Source organism: Pteropus alecto, unplaced genomic scaffold (genome assembly GCF_000325575.1).
Source record: "Pteropus alecto unplaced genomic scaffold, ASM32557v1 scaffold98, whole genome shotgun sequence".
Lineage (NCBI taxonomy): Eukaryota > Metazoa > Chordata > Mammalia > Chiroptera > Pteropodidae > Pteropus > Pteropus alecto.
Genome location: NW_006443570.1, coordinates 10,062,158 through 10,083,267, shown reverse-complemented (window position 1 = coordinate 10,083,267; position 21,110 = coordinate 10,062,158). Strand labels below are relative to the sequence as shown.

At 48.1% G+C, this 21,110-nt stretch overlaps 1 protein-coding gene across 1 annotated transcript; it reads left to right on the top strand.

Moving 5' to 3' along the window:
- Positions 1-114: 114 nt before the first annotated feature.
- On the top strand, positions 115-20,640 carry TRIM25 (tripartite motif containing 25). The gene is made up of 10 exons (XM_015599273.2): positions 115-808; positions 4,750-4,845; positions 7,541-7,774; positions 10,128-10,293; positions 11,886-11,951; positions 13,963-13,989; positions 14,312-14,395; positions 14,482-14,574; positions 15,200-15,865; positions 18,420-20,640. The coding sequence occupies exons 1-9, from the start codon at positions 215-217 to the stop codon at positions 15,730-15,732; spliced, it is 1,893 nt and encodes a 630-aa protein (XP_015454759.1). The 5' UTR covers positions 115-214; the 3' UTR covers positions 15,733-15,865; positions 18,420-20,640.
- The last annotated feature ends 470 nt before the right edge of the window (positions 20,641-21,110 follow it).

Here is a 21,110-nt window from a genome sequence, read left to right as displayed (position 1 = left end):
AGCCCCGAGCCCCGCGCCGCGCGGGAGGACGGCCACACCCAGGGCCCGGGAGGAACCCGCGCAGGCCCCGCCCCGCGCGCCACGTGACTTCCTGAAAGGCCGCAGGGACCGCCCTCCCGCCGCTCAGTTTCATTTCCCTGGCAGCCTCGGAGGCTCCTGCTGCAGTCGCTGCGAGGTTGCCGTGCGTCCCGTCCGGTCCTCCCCTCAGCGCGCCATGGCGGAGCTGTCCCTGGCCGACGAGCTGATGTGCTCCATCTGCCTGGAGCCCTTCAAGGTGCCGGTCACCACCCCGTGTGGCCACAACTTCTGCGCGTCGTGCCTGGACGAGACGTGGGCCGTCCAGGGCGCGCCGTACCTTTGTCCGCAGTGCCGCGCCGAGTACCAGACGCGGCCGCAGCTCCACAAGAACACGGTGCTGTGCGCGGTGGTGGAGCAGTTCTTGCAGGCCGAGCTGGCCCGCGTGGCGGTCCCCGACGACTGGACGCCGCCCGTCCGCGCCGCGGCCCCCAGCCCCACCAGCCAGGTTGCCTGTGACCACTGCCTGAAGGCGGCCGCCATCAAGACATGCCTCGTGTGCATGGCCTCCTTCTGCCAGGAGCACCTGCGGCCGCACCTCGACAGCCCCGCTTTCCGGGACCATCCGCTGCAGCCGCCGGTTCCCGACCTGTTGCACCGCAAGTGCCCCCAGCACAACCGGTTACGGGACTTATTCTGCCCCGAGCACAGCGAGTGCATCTGCCATATCTGCTTGGTGGAACACAAGACTTGCTCGCCTGTGTCTCTGAGCCAGGCCAGCGCTGACATGGAGGTAGGGGGCGGCGGGGGAGAGTGCAGAGGGGCAGTCTGGGCCTGCTGGGTTGTGCAGAGGCCTACCCAGGATCATCCGGATGGGGAAAAAGGGCCTTGCTGGGCTTGAGATCCTGGGCAGAAGAAACACGTGATGTTGCTTGCCTTAAGCCTAGTACTTGTCTGATGGTGTTAATAGAGCGTTTTGAAAGCCAAATATGAGCCTTTGAAGTTACCTCTATTCCCTCATTAAATCCTGGCAGCACCCAGAAGGTGGGTATAATTAGTTTCACTTTTCATTTGAGGAAATGGAGTTCCAGAGAAGTTAATTTAGCCCGAGGAACCCAGTAAGTGGCCAAGCAGGCATTGGGACATGTGGGCTTGATTCCGCAGTTTGCAGTTTCTCCCCAGGAACCAGCCTCATATCTAGGTCTACAGAGTCCACAGCACGGGACCTTCCTGGAAAGTTGAGGTCATGTGAGCAAGAGCCATTGGTGAGCCAGAGAGTTCTAATGACTCTGGAGGATCCCTGCGAGTGGGAGGGTGGGCCGAGTCCCAGGAATTCTTGGATATGACCCACAGAGAGAGCCAGTGCTCTTGCACCATAGAGCCTTCCATCCTGGCTGTGTGACTTTGAGGACAAGATTTGGCTCCTGGGCCTGAGTCCTCATCAGTAAAGTGAGGAAGTTGGACCAGGTGGATTCCTAAGGGGCCTTCGAGGTCTGTGATGATTGTATTGGTTTTGGGTCATCATAACGCCCCCCCGTGGACTTAAGGCAGAGGTGAAAAAGGTGTAATCAGATCACCTTGTGTTTTATCAGCCTAAGCTCCTAAGTGTGCCCTGATTTCCTTTTATTCTCGCAGCACTGTCAGGGAGACAAGGACTGTCCTCATGTTGTCAAAGCAGCCCTGAGGCCTGGGGGATGTTTGCCGTGGTACCAGGACCGGGGTGCGGGGCCTTGCTTCCATACCACCACAGCCCCTCTCTGGCTTGCTCTGCTTCTCCCAGTCTCAGTTGGGTTCCTCTGAACTTCCTCCCCCAGTCTCAGAAGCCAGACCTCCAGGCACGGCCTGAGAGTTGACCTCTGAGGTACGACCATGTGAGGTCCAGCTACCTAGGTCTCTGACTGTCATAGGAAAGAACCTGCTTAGCCTTTGGAGCCAGGAGCCCTGCTCCGCCCCATATCAGCTGTGGTTTAGGGCCAGTCACTAAACCACAGTTCTGAGCCTCAGCTTCCTCATCTGTAAAGTGGGATCGTAGCAATCCATCTCCACCTGCAAGGGTGGTTGGGAGGCTCCAGAGAGAGGAGCTGTGTGGGAAGTGCTTTGCAGGCAAGCCCCGGTATCAGGTAGAGTATCTGGTTGACACAGGCTCCTGCCAAAGCTGGGTGTTGAGACCTGGGTTTGAAATCTGGCTCTGCTTCCCAGCTGGGAAATCCTAAAAGAAGATAATAATAGTACCTGTCTCAGAAGGTTACCAGGATTAAATGAGGCAACATATAAACCGTGTTTTACGGTGAATGCTCATTTCTGTTACTCCACCCAGGAAAGAGGAAAGTTCATTGGGCAGAGTATCAGGCTGCCTAGATCTTTGCCTCAGGGTGCCTGGGCCTGCCCCTGCAGACTGGGGCAGCGTGGCTCCCGCTGAAAGGCCCTTCTAGAAGTTCTTATCCATGGAGGCAGAAGGCAAGTAGGGGCAGGAGGCCCCTTCTCAGCATGTCACAGAGCCACAGCCCTCTCCCTAGCCTCCAGGGCCTGGAGCTGGAGCCTGTGCCTAGTTTATTTGTGTGCTGAACACATTTGGCTTTTTAATTCTTGTGACAGGCCTTCCGTAGCCATCTCCCCTCTTTCTCCATTTTCATGGCTGAGTCCTTTCACCAGGGTCCTTTTTCAGCCCTGTTGCTGCTCACTGCTGGTGGCAGAGCCAGCTCCAGCTGGGCAGTGCCCAGCCTTGGGCAGCTGGCTTGTCTCTGTCACTAGTTCCAGGCAGATTCAGGACTCTGGTGCCTCTCATGTGGAGGACCCAAGTCTGTGAAGGGAACCTCGGAACTTCAAAAAGTTCTCTACCCTGATTAGAGGATTATTGTGGCTATTGAAGGCTGTGGGATGCTTTCTTTTTGTCTAGAGTGGCGTGGGCCCCTTTCCACCACCGGGGACGATCATACATGTTTGATTAATGGTGGATAAAATCTTCAAAATACAGAATTCAGGAGTTCACTATTAAGAGTGGCTCTCGAAGGTGAAATAGTTGGCTGCCCTCTGGTGTTTGGAGGTTTCTTCCAGCTCAGACATGCTAGGCCAGACCTGCCTGGGCCTGGCCTTCAGCCTTTGGCCCAGTTTATCTTGGCCACTGTTAGAGGCCAGGTCAAAGGGCATTGTCACAGAGGTTGAATCTGAAACATGGTCAGTGACTTGGGCTTTCAGGATTGAGTTAGTATGGCCTTGAACTCTGCTTCTGCCCTTACATGTGACTGTCACTGGGTCATTTAAATCCAGATTCAAGGTCATGTTCAGCCCTGAATATCTCCATGGCGTGGGAGAGGCAGGAAAGTGAAAGGGAGAGGCAGAACATGTTGAGCCAACTAGTTAGGGGAAGTCAATTTTTTTTTTTTTCTTCTAGAAGGTTCTAGTGTGCTCTGTTTGGACACATGTCTGTAATTTTAATACCAGCATCTTATAACCCTAGTTAATAGTGACATGACCTAGGTCAAACCGTTTAATTACGCTGTGCTTTAGTGTCCTCATCTATAGAGGGCGGGCAACTCCTACCTCATAGTTTTGTTTTTAGCTTTAAATAAATTAATACACATTAAGCACTAGACTAATCCCTGGCTTGTAGTAAGTGCATAATAGACACTAGCTACAGTTATTATGGGGATGGTGGTTATTTTCCTTCCCGTTTCTGTGCCTCAGCATTTCACCTGAGCCGGGAGGTAGGGGACTCAGATATTGATTGTGAAAATTTATAGAAATACTATAAATTTTTTCATGCTTAGTTTACCTTTTTTTTCCGGAGGTAGCTAGGGGCCTAGCAATTCTGAAACACCTTAATTCGGTTTCAGGTATTAAGGTGGTGGTGGGCTGGTTTACTACTGGTTCATCCTTGATTCCTAGAGTGTGACCTTTGGAGGTCCCCACCTGTAGGGCTTACCAAGTGAACCTTGGACTCTAGTTTTTGTCCCCATCCTCCTAGAGGTTGGCAGGGGCTCCCCTAGCCATCTTCCGGAGATGGCAGATGGCTCTGGGAGAACAACCCCAGACGTCAGGCTTATCTCTCTGGGTTTCTCTCTCCTGGATCTTGGCTCTGTAATCTTTCCCTGCTTTGTTAGTTCTCCATCATCCTTTAGCATATTCTTCCCTCCGCCCCCCATTTTTTGTCTGCTTTTCTGGTTGTTTGCAGTGGGAAGGTTGGTTTGAGGGACTTCATCCGCCGTTACTGAAGCAGCTTACCCAGCTTGTTCCGTCTCTGTGTGAGCTTGGCCACCTTGCTGGCCACCTTGCTGTCCTCCTTGCCTCAGTGTCATCGCCTGTAAAATAGGTCTCAGCGAAAAAGCTTACAATAATACAAATGGACATTTAGGTTTTCCTTACTAAGATCCAGGCACTGTGCTGGGGACTGACATTGTTTCAGTTAATCCTCCTATTAGCCCTATGAGGTGGGAACATTGTATTTATTTGATGGCCAAGGAGACTAGGATGAGAGATAGTTGGACAGCTGGGAATTGGGACTAGAACCCTGGTCTCTCCAGCTCCAAATCCTGTACTCATAACTTCTTTACAGTATTATCCCCGTAAAAGGATGGAGGGAATCAGAAAATATGAGGATGGTTTAAAAAGCTACAAGCAGGCAGGACTTGGAGTGGCAGAAACACTCGTGGGGTAGATTCGGGGGGCGGTCCCCGGGGTTGGGTGCCAGTGGGGGCTGCTGAGGCGTTCTCTTACCCTGGTTTGTCTTCTCCACAGGCCAAGCTAAAGCATAAACTGACCATCATGTACAGTCAGATCAATGGTGCATCGAGAGCGCTGGAGGATGTGAGAGCCAGGCAGCAGGATGTGCGGGTGAGTGACAGGGCTGTCCATCACCAGCCCTGGTCCTGGGGTCTCCCTCAGCCTCCAGGCAGCACAGGCTCAGTTCTGACCTCCACAAAGCTCACGTTAGGTTCATTCACAGCATTGGAAATAAATGTCAGCCTTGTAAGATATGCAAGAAGCTATATGCCCCCAGAGAGATCCTTTATAGGCCCAAACCAAAGACTACCTACAACCCTGACCTTGAGGGAATCATTAAAAATTAGGGTTGAAAAGTAGTATAATAGACAGTGGGTATGACTTAAGTGGGAGGAAAAAAAGAAGCAAAAGTATATACCCACTAGAGTTGCGTCTGTTTATAAAAATGAAGTGTTATTTGTTTTCGAGGGTTACTCTAACAAATTACTACAGACTTGGCTTGAAACAACAGAAATGTGTTCTCTCACAGTTCTGGAGGCCAGAAGTCACAAATCAGTGTGTCAGGGCCCCACTCCCTCCAAAGGCTCTAGGGAAGAATCCTTCCTTGCCTCTGCCAACTTCTGGTTGTGGCTGCATCAGTCCAATCTTTCCCTCTGTCTTCACATGGCCTCCTCCTCCCTCTCTGTCTTCTCTTCTGTCTCAAACAAGGACATTTATCACTAGATTTAGGATCCACTTGGTCAACCTAGGATGATCTCATCTCAAGAATCTTACCTTAATTAAATCTGTAAAGACTAAGTAAGGTCACATTTACGGGTTCTGGAACGTGGACATATCTTTGTGGGCGACACTTTTCAACCCATTATAGGAAGTATATGAAAAAAGACTGGAGGGAAGTATAGTAAAAGGATAGTAGTGGAAGTGTTGGAGTGGTGGAATTAGGGGTGTTTTTTTTTCCCCCCTAGTTTTTACAGTTTTTATAAGGTTCATTGCTTTTATGTTGAAAGAAGATTTGATTTTTAAATACCCTGTTCTGGAGCTGCAGCATCCAGTTTTATTGTGGCAGCTGTGGCTTAATGAGATGAGATCTGGGTTAGAATACCCTGTTACATACTAGCCTGTGATTCTTCGGTCATGTCAGCAGCTCTCTGAGCCTTAGTTTTGCCATCTGTACAATAGAATCACAACTTTCTGAAGGTGGTTGTGAGGCTTAAATGAAAAGATGCACATGACAGTACCTGTATTGGTCGGGAGGCAGGATAAACTTCTATAATAAAGATACCCCCAAAATTCAGAGGCTTAAATAAGAGAGAAGTTTATTTTACTTACTGTGACAGTTCAAGGCCCTACATGAGCAACCCAGACTAGTAGAAAGGCACTAATTCATGTGATCATTCAAGAATTCGTGATCTTTCCTTCTTATTGCCCCACTATTGTATAGAGTGTTTTCCTCATCTCTTTGGTTGAAGCTGAGTCACCATTACATCTTTGTTCTAGCATGCAAGAAGCTGTTAGGAGAAGCTTAGTCACATGACCAAACCAACTGTAGAGGAGACTGGGAAATGTAGTCTGTGGCTGCGCAGCCATGTGCCCATCTGAGACTTGAGAGGTGTTCTCTTACTGAATGGGGGAAGAGGAGGAGGATGAACACTGGGGGACATCATAGTCACATACGGGTGGCAGAGTAAAGGGTTAGGTAAAGAAATAACTGAATTTCAACTTCCCTGTAAATTGCCCCTCTTGTGTGTGTTTCTGTTTGTCATGTTTGATTCTGAGCTAGAGAAATGCTGTCCAATAGATATATAACATGAACCTTACAGTAACTTTAAGTTAATTTGACATGTGAGATTAATTTTATTAATACATTTTATTTAAGTCAGTACATCCAAAAATTATCGTTTCAACATATAATTGACAAAAAAATACTAATGAGACATTTTACAGTCTATTATAGTAAGTCTTTGAAAGCCAATGTGTATTTTACATTTTCAGGACATCTAAATCTGACGAGCCACATTTCAAGTGCTCTGTAGCCACATGCAGTAAGTGGCTATGGTATTGGACAGTGCAGTTCTAGAGGATGATATTCTCTAGAAATTTTCTAAAGCAGTGTCATACCCGTTCTTTTAAAAAAAAATTACTCATAAACTGCTTCTCAGCTTAAGAAAGAAAATATCGCCAATGCAGATGAAGCCCGTGCTCTGCTTCCCCCTTTTTATATCTCCCTCTCTTCCAGAAGTAACTACTATCCTAAATTTATTCATTCGTTTCCCTGGATTTCTTTATACTTCTCTTATGAATGTCTGCATCCCTTTAGCAATAAATACTATCGTTCTGTTCATTTCTAAGCTTTATATAAAGAGCATCAGTACTGTGTGTCTTTTTCTACAAGTTGTTTTTCCCTTATGGAAATTTGTCCATGCATTGCCCTAGTTCATTAATTTTCATTACTGTTTAATATTCCATCCTAGGAATAATATGCAGTCTATGTATTTAGACTCCTGTTTCCAGGGTTTTGCTAATTCAAACAGTGTTGCTTGTGAACGTTCTTGTATGTGTCTTTGGGATAGGTTACCGAAAATTTTTCTAGAGTATATTCCTTGGATCGAGTTGTTGGGTCATAGGGCACGAGTACCTTCAAATTCACTAGATATTGCCAAGTTGCTCTCCAAAGCAGCGGTGCCCCTTTTTTCTCCCACAAAGTACAGGTAAGCCTTGCTGGTGCTGTGTATCTCACCAATGCTTGGTACCGCAGGCTTAGCCTTTTGCCAGTATGATGGATACCCTCCTGTTTTGGCCTCCTTAGGATGCTGCACAAAGGAAGATGGAACAGCTTAGACAAGAATATTTGGAAATGAAGGCTCTCATTGATGCTTCCGAGGCCAGCTCCACACGAAAGGTAAAGGAAGAAGAAAAGAGGGTCAGCAGCAAGTTCGACAACATTTACCAGATTCTCCTCAAGAAGAAGAGTGAGATCCAGGCTGTGAAGGAGGATATTGAGCTTGCCCTGACTAAAGGGGACGAGTTTGAGTTTCTGGAGGTGAGTCTTAACGAACATATTGTTTTATTTATTTGTTCGTTTGTTCGTTTGTTTGTTTTTATGGTGACATTGGTTAATGAAATCTGATAAGTTTCAGCTGTACATTTTAACAGTAAGGCATATATATTTACATTGTGTGTTCACCTCCCATAGTTACATTTCTTTTTGTCACCACATATTTGACCCTTTCCCCCACAACCCTTGATGAGCACATTGTTGAACACTCTTCCTGCCTAGCATTGTGATGTTGATTACAGGGGCAGTGGGGCCTCAAGGAGGCAAAGCTATGAGAGGTCATTGGAAGCATCCCTGAGACACGCTGTGTTGGTGTTCTATGTTGCGTAACAACTTACCTCAAATGTAGTGGCTTAGAACATACATTTACTCTCATGCACTTTCTGTATCTCATGCACTTTCTGTATGTTCTAAGTGCGTAACAACTTACCTCAAATGTAGCGGCTTAGAACATACATTTACTCTCATGCACTTTCTGTGGAGTTGGGGTATGGCTTAGGGGGTTGTCTTCATAGGACTTCACAGGCTGCAATCTGAGTGTTGGTAGGGCTGCATTCCTTTTGGGGCTCAGGGTTCTTCCACGTTCACATGGTTTTTGGCAAAGATTAATTCCTTGTGATGTAGGACTAAGGTCCCGCTTTCTTGCTGGCTGACTTCTCAGTTCCCAGAGGCTGCCGCAGTCCCTTGCCACATGGCCCTCTCTCGACTGGGCAGCTTATTTCTTCAAAGCCAGCAGGGGAAATTCTCTTTCTAAGAAGGCCCAGTCCTTCTTTTAAGGGATTTTACCTGATAAAGTCTGGCCCACTTAGGAGACTCATCTTTTTGATGAGCTCAAAATCAACAGATTTGGAATCTTAATTACGTCTGCAAAATTTCTTCAGTTTTGCCACATAATATAACCTAACTACTGGGGTGACATCCTGTCACATCCACTGTCCTGCTTATTCTCGAGGGGAGGAGATTATATAGGATGTGTACCCTGGGGGGTGGGAATCTTGGGGGCCATCTTAGAATAAGTATGTTGCCTACTACATACACCTCCACCCTCTTCCCCCCACCCTCCTCCACTCTACCCCTGGAAGTGTCTTTCTGAAATACAGATTCCCCTCTCCACCCTTTCTGACTTTGTGTTCTTTAGTATGGCCCACAAGGCAGGGCCCTTGATGACTGGGCCCTGCCTTTGCCAACAGCCTCATCTCTTGCCACCCACCCCCAGCCCATGCTCCGTGCTCTGACCATAGCAGAGCACTCACCATTCCCCAGACGCACCAGGCATTGGATGGGAATGCCATGGCTGACCTCTGCCTACTGAATCCTTTCCTTGTTCCAGGGTAACTCCAGTCGTTAGCCCCCCGCTCCCCTGACCGTCTTCCCTGGATTTCGTTATCCTGCTTTTATTACCAATGGTCCAGAGCATGTTACACTGCCTCTGCTATCACACTCGAGGAAGTTGTTTTAGATGTGCTTGTTTTCATGTCTAGGCTGCCAGCTCCTTTTGGGCATGGCCCATCTCTTATTATCACCCTTCTTCCTCCTGATATGTCCAGTGCCCAGCAGAGTGCCTGTCATGCAGCGGGTGTTCTGGTGAGCCCCATTGATTGGGTAACATGCTACGACCCCTCAAAGGCCCAGAGTCCTTGTTCACGTCCTGGGGAGGGTACAGGAGTGACCGGGAACATTCTCTCCTTGCATGGACTTCTCCCCATCCTGGGCTGGATGGCATTAAGTTGCATCTTACGTGCTCGTTCCTGTTTGTTGGAGTAGAGGCCTCAAGCTCTCTGAGAAGGATTTTGAGTCCACATCTGAGCCTCTTGATACTATGTGACGTGATTGTATTTCAAAGTTTGTGAACTTATGTAAGACTCTTCCTTTTCGTTGGGTGTGCCGTGGCTGAATCTTGCACCCTTGAGACTTCTCTGTCTATACTCAGAACATGTGTTCAGAGCTGGTTCTCGAGGGATGGAGCTGGTCCTGCATCTCCTACACTTCTTCAGCCACAGCTAGAGGCGTGCAAAGAGCATTGTCCATAGGGGTCAGGAGATCCGGGTCCCAACACTGTCTCTGCCACTAATTGGCAGAGTTCCTGGCAGGACGCTTGTCGTTTCTAGATTTCAGTTTCCCCATCTGTCAGGTGAACAATCTCTAGGGACCCTTCTAGCTCCAGAAGTTTGTCTTAAAGTGGCACTTTAACCCCCAGTGATCTCTGGCCTATCGTTTGAGAACGCTGATCGAACTTCACACCCACAGGCACAGGGAGGCCCCTCCTGGGATTCCTGGGGCCTGAGGCCAGACCCTGGCTTTGTGAAGCTGCCTGCACTAACCACTTGGCTTGTTCCAGAAAGCGGCAAAATTGCAAGGAATCTCAACAAAGCCAGTCTACGTCCCCAAGGTGGAGCTGAATCACGAGCTGATAAGAGGTATCTGCCAGAACACCACAGACCTCAAAAATGAGCTGAAGCGCTACATCAGGCAGCCCCAGAAGCCCGAGGAGCCCACCGTCTCAGGTAACCATCAGCAACCCCTCAGGCTCCCCCACCGGGACTCCTGAATTAGGATGAGTACCCTCAGTGCTCTGGGGTGCAAGAGAGGGCTTTGACATAGAGCACTGGGGCTTGAGTTTCAGGGGTCCTGTGGGGAACTGGGAGTTTTTGTTTCATCCTGCGATGGTAGCCGTTCTTCCTAAAACATTTTGGAGGGCTTGATGTTATGATGGGAGTTTCTGGACAGGCCCTTTTTGTCTGCCGTCTTGAGTCTGACTCAGATGGGGTTTGAATGAACTCTGGTTTGTCATTGTATTTGGTGGAAGAATGGCTAGTTTTAGGGTAAGAGAAATCTGGAATTTCTCTTTGATTCCTCTTTTGCCTTCTCTTTATATCCAATCCGTCACCAGATTTTGATTCTTAAATATCTCCTGACTCAGTCCACCTGTCCCACTACTGGCTATCACCCGCCTGATATCTGTTGCCATCAGCTGTGGCAGCTTCCTAAATAGTCCCTCTGCATTCACTCCTGCTGCAGTCAGAAAGAGCTTTTCAGGATGCAAATCTTTCTCCTGGAACCTTTTTCTCTTCACCCCCACCATTGCTTTTAGATTACAGACTCTCGACCCTGGCCTACAATCCCTGCCTGGTCAGGCCCTGTCTGTCCCTCCAGCCCCAAAGTGTCCCCTCCTCTGGTGCATCTCTGTGCTCAGTTCTTCAAATATGCTGAGCTTCCTGCCACTGGGCCTTTGTACATGCTCTTCCTGTTGCCTGGAAGGCTAACTCTCCACCGTCTTCACCAGTTAACTCCTCTCATCCTTTGAGGATCAGTCGAAACATTACATTTCTCAGCAGACCTCCCGTCACCACTCCTGTTCCTCAGACTAGATCTCAGGGTCCCTATCATCCCTTGTGGCCCTTTGCACATCTGTCATTTTACTCTTCCTTAGTGTTCCCGGTTGTCTCCCCAACAAGACTGTGATCTCTGTGAGGGCAGGGCTGGGTCTGGTTTTCATCCACCACTCTCCCCGCAGTGCCTCGCACAGAGCCTGGATCATAGTGAATCCTTGCTGTGTGATCCAGGGGCTGGGCTTGAGTTTCCGTTAGGCAAGCTGAGAGTCCTTGCAGAAGGGCCAATGAAACAGGTGTGGATCAGCCCCATCGTGGAGGGAAAAGCTGTTGACAAATTAGCCATGCAGAGTTGTTTTCCTGCTACCTAAGTGATCCCTGGCCTTGGGGGAGGGTCGTGAGAGAAAACGCAGAGGGAAGAAACTACCACTATACCCCAGGCATCTTGATCTCATCACTGCAAGCAAGGGCCTCACCCCTGTTGTGTGCTGGAAGAAACTGAAGCTAGAGAAGGTTTAGAGGTCATGGAGCTGAGTGCTGGTGGAGAAAAGATTTGACCTTAGCTACATTTTAAGCCAGAGAAAAGAGAGAACACCCCAAAATGGTCCTTCTATTACCTGGTTTCTGGTTCTTGTAAATGATGGGATAGGGAAGGTCCGTGGAAGTGTCTGTTTTGAAAACCCACTACCCACACAACTGTGGCAAAGCTGGCTCCTGGCATTGGTTTGGAGGAGCCACATAAACTGACCCCTTCTTTTTTGGCACAGGGGACCCTACAGAGCATGGTGCAGCGCCCACGCACAAACCTTCACGCCCTGTAAAGAAGATCGTGAGTAAGTCACCACGCTGTCCCTGCGGCAGCAATATGGCTGTGGCTGGCCAGGGCACTGGCTGAGACACTCACAGGTGTGGCTGCTCCTTCCAGGCAGGCACAGCCCATCCCGAGTCAGTTCAGGGCCCAAGTGCACCTGGAGTCAAGTGGGGCTATGACCCCACTGAGCGGAAGTCGTAGGGGCTGCACCACCACGGCACCTGGGAGGAGTGCCTGATGCATTAGATATTTGAGCTGCCTGGAACAGCAAGATTACCAAAGCTAGCTTGTCTTGGGAAATATTTACGACACCCAAGTTCTGCCACTTGGGCGGAGTCCACCTGGAGGAGACTAACAGAGGTCCCGGAGCAGCAGAGGCTAAACCTGGCTGGTAGTTTAGAGCTGTTCAGTCTTGAGGTGCCATGTGCCTCTGCCATCACAGCACTTCCCACCCTTCTTTCCATTATTGCCCTCCTCTCTCCTTGCCCCAGCCGTTTAAGAAATATTTTTCCTAATCACCCCTGCCCATGAAATTTCAACACCACACATATGTGGTAACATGTTTATATACTGTGCTTTTATACATAAAAAGAATAAGATCTTTTTTCTCCCCTCCTCTAAGAATCAGATAGCACCCCTTTAGGGGTGCTATCACCCTCGTTGAGAAGGCAGGTACCATTGAGATGGAGGCTAGGGAGAAGAATAGTCCTCAGTTTCTCATCTATCAAATGTGGACCCTGATGATATCGACCTCACAGGATTATCAGTGTGGTTCATCTGGGCCACTGACTGGGAAAGCTCTTTAGAGGTCGTAAATATGCCGCTGAACTGTTGGCTCCGTTGCTTCCCTGAAGTCAGTATGAACTGTGGAGTGGTGCCCACACCATCGCGGGCTGGGGGATGAGAGGACTCTAGGTTTGTTGGTTGGTTGTTCGTTTTAGTGTTTAGGTTGTCTGTGGCAGACAAAGGTTTGGTATCAGTCCCTGAACGGAGTAGAGTTGGGCTGGGTACCCGGTGCAGGTAGAGGAAGGAGCCCTCGGCTAAGCCGGAAAATGTGGAAGGGCACTTTGTGTGAAAAGGGAAGTGAAAAAGTAGGTGAAAGTACTATAAGCCTGTGTCCTCTCGAGTCATTCTCTTTTCACTGCCCCAGATCACAAGCTCCACTCTTAGCATGAGCGAGCTGTGGAAGCTGGTCATTAGGCTGAGACGGGAAAACAGGCAAGGAGGGGTGGGCTAGTCACAGCGTAGATGAGGCTCCTAAGAATTGTGGTGACCGGGGAGGGGTCCTGTGACCTAAACCAGCATTGCAGCCTGGGGTCCTCTCAAGGTGCTGGCCCAGTGGGAGTGGGCGAGAGCGAGAGCGGAGTAGAAGGTGAGGAAATGGGGTAGAGAGTGAAGACAACTCCTGAGAAATGGAACACGAAGTGGGAGGAATAGGTAGCTAGGGGTCCATGTGAAGCTGATGGTGGTCTAGGGTGGGGCCTGAGAATTCGCATTTCCTATGGGTTCCCAGGTGATGCTGATGCTACTGGTTTGGGGACCACACTTTGAGAACCACTGTTTTAGCTAACTCAGTTCCCATGGACACAGTTCCAGATAGTTCTTAAAAACTATTGCAAAACTTGGGTAACACATTTTTTTGCTGACTCCATTTCTATTTTTGCATTTTTTCTTTTATGGAGGTCTGATTAACCTGCAGTAAAATGCACATGTCTAAATGTGCAGTTAGATAAATCTTGACAGATGCATACATGTTTGTTGCCATTACCCAAATCAAGATAAAGAATTTTCATTACTCCAGAAAATTCTATCGTGCCGCTTAATTAGTCAGTCCTTCTCCCTCCCCAACCACTGATGTGGGTGTCTGTCACCATAGAATTATTTGCCTGTTAACCCCTTATTTTTTTCATGTTAAAACATTTTAGCTTTGTTTCTATGGTCGTATTCGTGCAAATGAATGTTGTTATGATCTTTTGAAAGTGACATTGTGTTATGCTTTAAAATATCTTAATACTGAAAATTTTCTTTTTCAGAAGAAGAAAAGAAAGCCAAGAAACTTCGTAAGTTATGCATTTCTGCTCTGTTTGTTTCTTGAGACAGCCCAAGGGCTACAGTGAAAGCTGACCTGTATTATCAGGGTTCTATGATGGGACTTCAGCTCTAGGATTATGATCTGTACTGGCAGGCAGGCCTGAGACCGGAGGTGAGGACAAGTATAAATGAATAAGATGAGCAAGACGAGCGTAGCCCTGTCTGGACTCACCTGTGTTACCCTAGCTGTCTAGGTGTCTCTTTTTAGATGGGGCTCTTGGAAGGGAGTAGAGGCCATCAGGTCACTCTGTGTCATGTCCCCAACTCATGTTTCTCCTCCTTCATTCGCAGCTTCTACTATCATGTCACCCAGCAAGACTCTCACCTTCGGAGCCCCGGAACAGCTAGTGGATTTAAAACAAGTTAGCTTGGAATGTGAGTTATTGTGGACAGGGGGCCATGGGGGTGTCCATTCTGAGCTTGTTCTGAAAATGGCTTTTTGTTTCCTTCCCCAATTTTAGCCAAAGCCGCTACCTTGCAGCCAAACTCGGAATCTCTCAAGGCCAAGGTGCTGGAGACCTTTTTAGCCAAGTCCAGGCCTGAGCTCCTGGAGTGTGAGTAGCACCTGCAGCCAGTGGCTGTCCCTGAGACATTACTGGTTGAACTGCCAGCACTTCCACTCTGGTTTTCCTGTCAACTCCCCTGCCATTCCAAAACCTCCTCACTTGCTGTGACTTCAGTCTTCTCCCCGTCCCATCCAGCCCCCTGCTTCACAGAGGGACGCTCTAGAAAGGGATCCCTTCGTTCTCTCAGTTATTGGCATCTCACTTGAATCTATATCCTCTCTCCTTCCTTCCCTGTCCCTTTCCCCAAGGCCAGTTCCTCAGCCAGACTCTGGATCCCACCTCTCCTGCTCTCTGGGATTTTGCATTCTCAGGTCTCAGTTATGAGTGGAGGAATAGATGGGTGGATTTATGGATGGAAGGATGGACTGGTGGACAGTTGGATGGACAGATGGGAGGATGGACTAGTAGACAGACGGATGGATGGATGGATGGGGGGCTACATGGATGATAAATAGATGGATGGATACGTGAGTAAATGAGTGGATGGATAGGTGGTTGGATGGAGGGATGGATAGGTACAACAAATGAATAATACAAGCTGTTGAGAAAAGGTTGAAAATTGAGAGCACCTTGGGCTCCTTGTAATCGATTTTTTGGGGTGATGCTTTTATAGATGCTGTTAAAGTCATCCTGGACTACAACACCGCCAACAACAAGGTGGCTCTGTCAGAGAACTACACTGTAGCCTCCGTGGCTGACACACAGCAGAACTACAGGCCACATCCCCAGAGGTTCACCTACTGTTCTCAGGTGCTAGGTCTGCACTGCTACAAGAAAGGGATCCACTACTGGGAGGTGGAGCTGCAGAAGAACAACTTCTGTGGGATGGGCATCTGCTATGGCAGCATGGAACGGAACGGCCCCGAGAGCCGGCTCGGCCGCAACAGCGCCTCCTGGTGCGTGGAGTGGTTCAACACCAAGATCTCTGCCTGGCACAACAATGTGGAGAAAACCCTGCCTTCCACCAAAGCCACACGAGTTGGCGTGCTTCTCAACTGCGACCACGGCTTCGTCATTTTCTTTGCTGTCACCACTGACAAGGTCCACCTGATGTATAAGTTCAAAGAGAACTTCACCGAAGCTCTGTACCCAGCCTTCTGGGTGTTCTCTGCAGGTGCCACGCTATCTATCGGCTCTGCCAAGTAGGCAGGCCATGGGCACTCTGGCTGACTGCCTGTGGAGTGCCCAAGACTAGTGAAAATGCTGCAGGGGCACTCTCTCAGAGACCTTCCCTGAGCATCTTCAGCGGGTGACAGGATAGAAGGAGAGTTGGTGGAAGGTGAGAGGGTGGGGAGATGGGATAAGGGAGGGATTTGGCCAGGGAAAGGGGTGGGGGGTGATTATGATGTGGGCAGGGAAGTGTTTCTACTGCCCGTTGCCCATCCAGGCAGGATAACCCACCCCTAGTCCTGGTAGATCTCCAAGCTGCTAGGTGGCTGGACAGGGCTGAGGGAGCAAAGTCATTAGTGCCCCTTTCCTCTTGGAGAACATCTCTAGCCCCCCACTTGGTGTATACCCCTTCGCTCTCTGGAATAATCTTCAGATCTTGGTGTTTTGATTACTCTGTAGGGCTTTCAACTCTATAAATATTTTTAAAATTCCAAGTTATTGAATTACTCACCCCTCCCCGCCCCCATACCTACGTAGAGGGGTTAGGGTGAATGCGCAGATTCCTGGTGATTTTCTTCGTGGGAGAGAAATCACTCACAGCAGGTCTCCACCCAGACCAGTTTCCCAAAGAAGTATGTTCTCTTCCTCCACTGGAAAACGACCCTGCCTCACTTCCTGTCCCGCACACCTTGTTACCTGATCGAGATGTTTACTACAACAGGAAACTTTTTTAAGATTTCAACCTGTGATCTGAATCAGCATGTGTTGAATTTATGTTTCAAAGTCAAGGTGACCCAGGTCTCATATGGACAGAAGCCTCCTACTCTCAAGAATTAGGAAAGACATCTCAGAGATGCTTTGGCTCCAGCCGTGGAGCTTTGCCAGAGGCCTTGTTCCTATAGCCTAGGCTTTGGGGCAAGGAACTCCACTGGGCAGGAGGGACCCTGACTTGGGTTGACAGAAGTGTGATGGTTTCGCTCTTGTTACAGTGTCTTGTCTTATTGGTAACTCTCCTCAGTGATAGCTGCCCCTCCCCAGGATTATGGGATACTGGACTGGCTGGTGTAGATACCACTGTGGCCAGCATAGTTGAGCAGATAGCTAAGCTCCATATTTGAAGCTTGCCATCATGTGACAGGCTGTGTGTAGCTGCCCCAGAGACCATACTAGGTCACTCTCTGAGGTGACTACCTACCGCCAAAAGGGCCGTTAGCCGATCCCATGGGAAACAGCAACACTGCTGTTCATCCCAGCCATAGGCTGCAGACCGAGTGCTGGCCCTCAGATGAGATGGAGGTGTGTCATTGGCCCTAGCCCCTTCTGCTGTGTTTCTCATTTGAGCCAATTCCAGATGTGGGGATTGACAAGTCTAGGGGTCAGTAAGACCTTCAGGACCAGCGAGGGAACAAGCTAAGGGCTCTAGCATGGTAGGATATTTTTCCTGCGGTGTTTCTGTGCAGTGAAAATAACCTCAGTCCACTAAGGGGCGGGAGTGAATGGATTGTTGGAATTTACCGAGCTTCTTATATCCTGATATTATCAGGACGTAAGTGGAAGAGTAGAAGAAATTTCTAAAAGTGGAAGAAGTTTCACCTCTTGCAGTGAAATGAGTCCTGCTCTGGACTTGCCCAAGACAGGAGCTCAGGCCAGGCTCCATGTGGTATGAAAAAGAGGTCACCATTGGGGACCCCAGACCTTTTCATATGGATATTTGAGAATTTAACTCATCTCTGGCCTTGTGCTAGAATTCCAGGACACTCTGGAATTCAGAGTGTCAGGCCCAGAGCACTTGGTATTCCTGACGGAAGTGTTGATCTGTGTCATCTCCCAATAAGGACTTTCCCTTTCTTGAGAGACAGATCATCTTTGTAGGGAAGACCTCCCTGCAGTAGTTGAAATGTTCTAAAACGTTTTCTTCCTTTGCTACTGGAAAGAAACATTCTTTGGTGATTCTTTTCTGCTGTTGGAGATGGCCGAAAGCATCTTCACTGACCTTCTGAAACAAAAGCCTTGTCTGAAGCCAAGTCGTGCTTGAGAAACAGCTGGGCTTAGAGGAGAATGTCGAAGATGAACCCATGGGTCCTACAGTGGCTCTCTTCTGCAGAAATGAGGGCAACAGAGAGGGCTCTTCCCTGGGGATCATACAGCTCAGGATAGGGAGGCCCTGAGTCCCTCTGTATAAGAGACAAGTAGGTAACCTGAGCTCTGTGCATGGTGCTTTGGAGATGTAAATTGAGGAGCATGCCCGTGCTGTCGTGAACCTTAAGTTCCCTTGCCTTGCAAGGCCTAGTGTCCTAGAGTTGGAGGAAACTTCATCCATCTGACTTTTTGCTTGGCAGAGTAAGTCAAATGGGGAGGTAAGATGACCGCTTACTGCTCTTGCCATCCCACCGTGGAGGAGGTGCCTCCTAGATGCCTCCTACATGCCCCCTGGTACCCTGGGGAAGTGTCAGAAAGTCCCAGAAACACAAACATAAAAATACTATCCCAGGAATCAAGGACTGTCTCAGTCACCCCGGCATGATAAACCAAGATCAGGGTCAAGTTTTTTTATTATTTAAGACTGGTTGGTTTCCCCTTTTTTAATGACTGTGAAATGGATCCGTAACGTATAAATAATACTGATATATTATCATTTACCTTATTTTTATACCTCCCTATTGATTTTAATTGATTAGAAGTATTTAAGCATTTATATCTTGAGTTCATTTGTTCTTTTTTAGAGTTGATTCTTTAGGAGATAATCAAGGCTGTAGATGTGGATCTTTTGAAAGGTAAGAGAACTATAAGGGCCAAAGCTGGCCAACATGCCTTAGAAACTTGGAATGTAGTAAAGCAGCGTTTGGTATTCTTTCTTGCATTGCAGGGTGTGTAGACATACTTACCTGTCAGGGAATGAAGTGCCTAGGGGCCTCTGGTTGCCCAGACCTCACCCAGCTGCCCCCTAGGGGTTGAGATTTCAACAGGCCTATAGCCCATTTGAGGCTGGCCATGGGTGAGGATTCTTGATAAAGACTACTCAGGCTGATAGGATGCCCTTCTGGGCTTTGCTTCAGGATGATCTGTGGCTGGATATAGGGAGAAGGGGTGGGGGTGTGAGTGAAAGAGTGAGCCACATGCAGATAATTAGCAGCGATGTGATATAAGAGTTCATTACAATATTTTTCTATTTTCTTTTTTGATAATTTTCATAATAAAAAGTTTTAAAAATGAAACAAAACATAGCCCAGGCCAGTGATGGGCGGTGTTAGTAGAGTTTATCCTTCTTTGCAGAGGAGTAGGAGTTCTGGGAGGTGTGGGTCTGAGGTTATATAAGGTCATCACCCTTATCTGCAGGGGGATGTGGTCGAAGACCTAAAACCAAAGATAGTAAGAAATCCTGTAGATAGAATATTTTTTCCTATATATACATACTTATGATAAAGTTTAATTTATAAAGCTAGGCACAGTAGGAGATTAACAATAATAACAATTAATAAAATAGAAGTTGTAACAGTATACTGTATTAAAAGTTCTGTGAATGTGTTCTTTCTCTCAAAATGTCTCATAACCGATCTGATAGCCAGGAAGGCTACTATGTGATGAGCAGGCGGGTGGCATGTACAGCGTGGACACGCTGGACAAAGGGATGATTCACCTCCCAGGGTGGGACGGAGCAGGGCAGTCGGTACAAGATTTCATCGTGTTACTCAGAACCACGTGCAATTTAAAACTTACAAATTGTTTCTTTCTGGAATTTTTCATTTAATATTTTTGGACCACAGTTGACCATGGGTAACTGAAACTGCAGAAAGTGAAACCGTTGATGGGGGCCAGGGGGTGGGGGCGGTGGAACTACTCTAATAAAGAATTGGACTGGCCTTCGTTTCTGGTTCCCTGCGGGGAGATGCTAAATCTTTGGAACTTCTCCAGTAAAAGTGTCTTTGTTATTCCTTGGATCACATCTAAGTTTACGCTAGGAGCTGAGATGACCCAGGATGAGGGTTGGTCATCAGAAAGGCCAACCATGAGATCAGAGGGTTGGGACTTAGAGGCAGCCTGATCTCCATAAGGGGAGAGGGGCTGGAGATTGAGTTGAATCATGTGGCCATTCAGTTATGCCTTTATAATGAGACCCCATAAAAACTCTGGACACAAGCTCCACTGAACACAGTGATGTGCCGGGAGGGTGATGCAGCCTGATTCCATGGGGAGGGGGCAGAGAAGCTCTGCATTTGGGTCCCTCTTAGATGTCATTCTGTGTGTCTGGTCTTGATTTGTATCCATTACAAGAAAATTGTAATCATGTATATAGCGCTTTTCTGAGCTCTGTGAGTCTTAGTGAATTATTGAACTTGAAGGAGGTCATGTGCTATCGGCTAGAAGTTTGTGTAGCCCCAAAATTCACGTCGAAACCTAACCCCGCAATGTGATGGTATTGAAGGTCACGAGGCTGGAGCCCTCATGAATGGGATTAGTGCCCTCTCAAAAGACCACACAGAGCTCCCTCGCCCCTTCTGCCATGTGAGGACACAGCAAGAAGACAGCCATCTATGAACCAGGAAGCAGTTCCTCACCAGACACTAAATCTTCCAGCGTCTGGATCTTGGACTTCCAGCCTTCAGAACTGTGGGGAACAAATGTTTGTTGTCTAGGCTACCCAGTTTATAGTGTATTTGTTATAGCAGCCCAGACTAAGACATCATGGGAACATCCTGGATTTGTAGCCAGTCAGAAATGCGGGTGGCCTGGGGACCACTGAAGTGTGACTGGTGTCTAAAGTGAAGGTAGTCTTGTTGTGACTGTGTCCTTAAGCCTGTGGAGCCTAAATCTGACTCCAGGTGGTTAGCCCCAGAATCGTGTCACACTATACCAGATGGTGTCAGAATAGAGGTGGGACTTGCCAACTTTGAATAGCACTTCTTGACTGACCTGTCAAAATAAAACATACTGTACTTAAAAGAAGCTTCCCACATTTCTTCTCTCCGGTGTCACGTCTCCAGTGTTTGAAGTCTTGGGTTTTGTTCTCTCTCACTCCCACCCCTTGGAGTTTTTTCTTCCTCACTGTCACCGTACCCACAAAAATATTCAGTATTGCCGTTACAGATCTGTCCTGCCATTTAGAGATGCCACTTAAACTGTCATGGAACACTCTTCTGTTCTAATAAAAAGTGCAGGACAGTAACTTGTGACTCCTCAGTAAAATACACAAAATTGCAAGTACGCATGTGTGTATGACGAGCTAATTTTAAAGACACTTAAGTTCTGCTAGAATGACCCATGCACTAATACTGGATTCTCTCGTGGGTCTTACATCCATTTTCTTGCCAGTTTCCAGAAGGTCTTGACCTGCCATTACATCTGGAGTAATGGATAGAAACCCTGCCTTGGTTGACCCTGGGTTGGTAGTCTGCCTGGAATGATATTAATACATA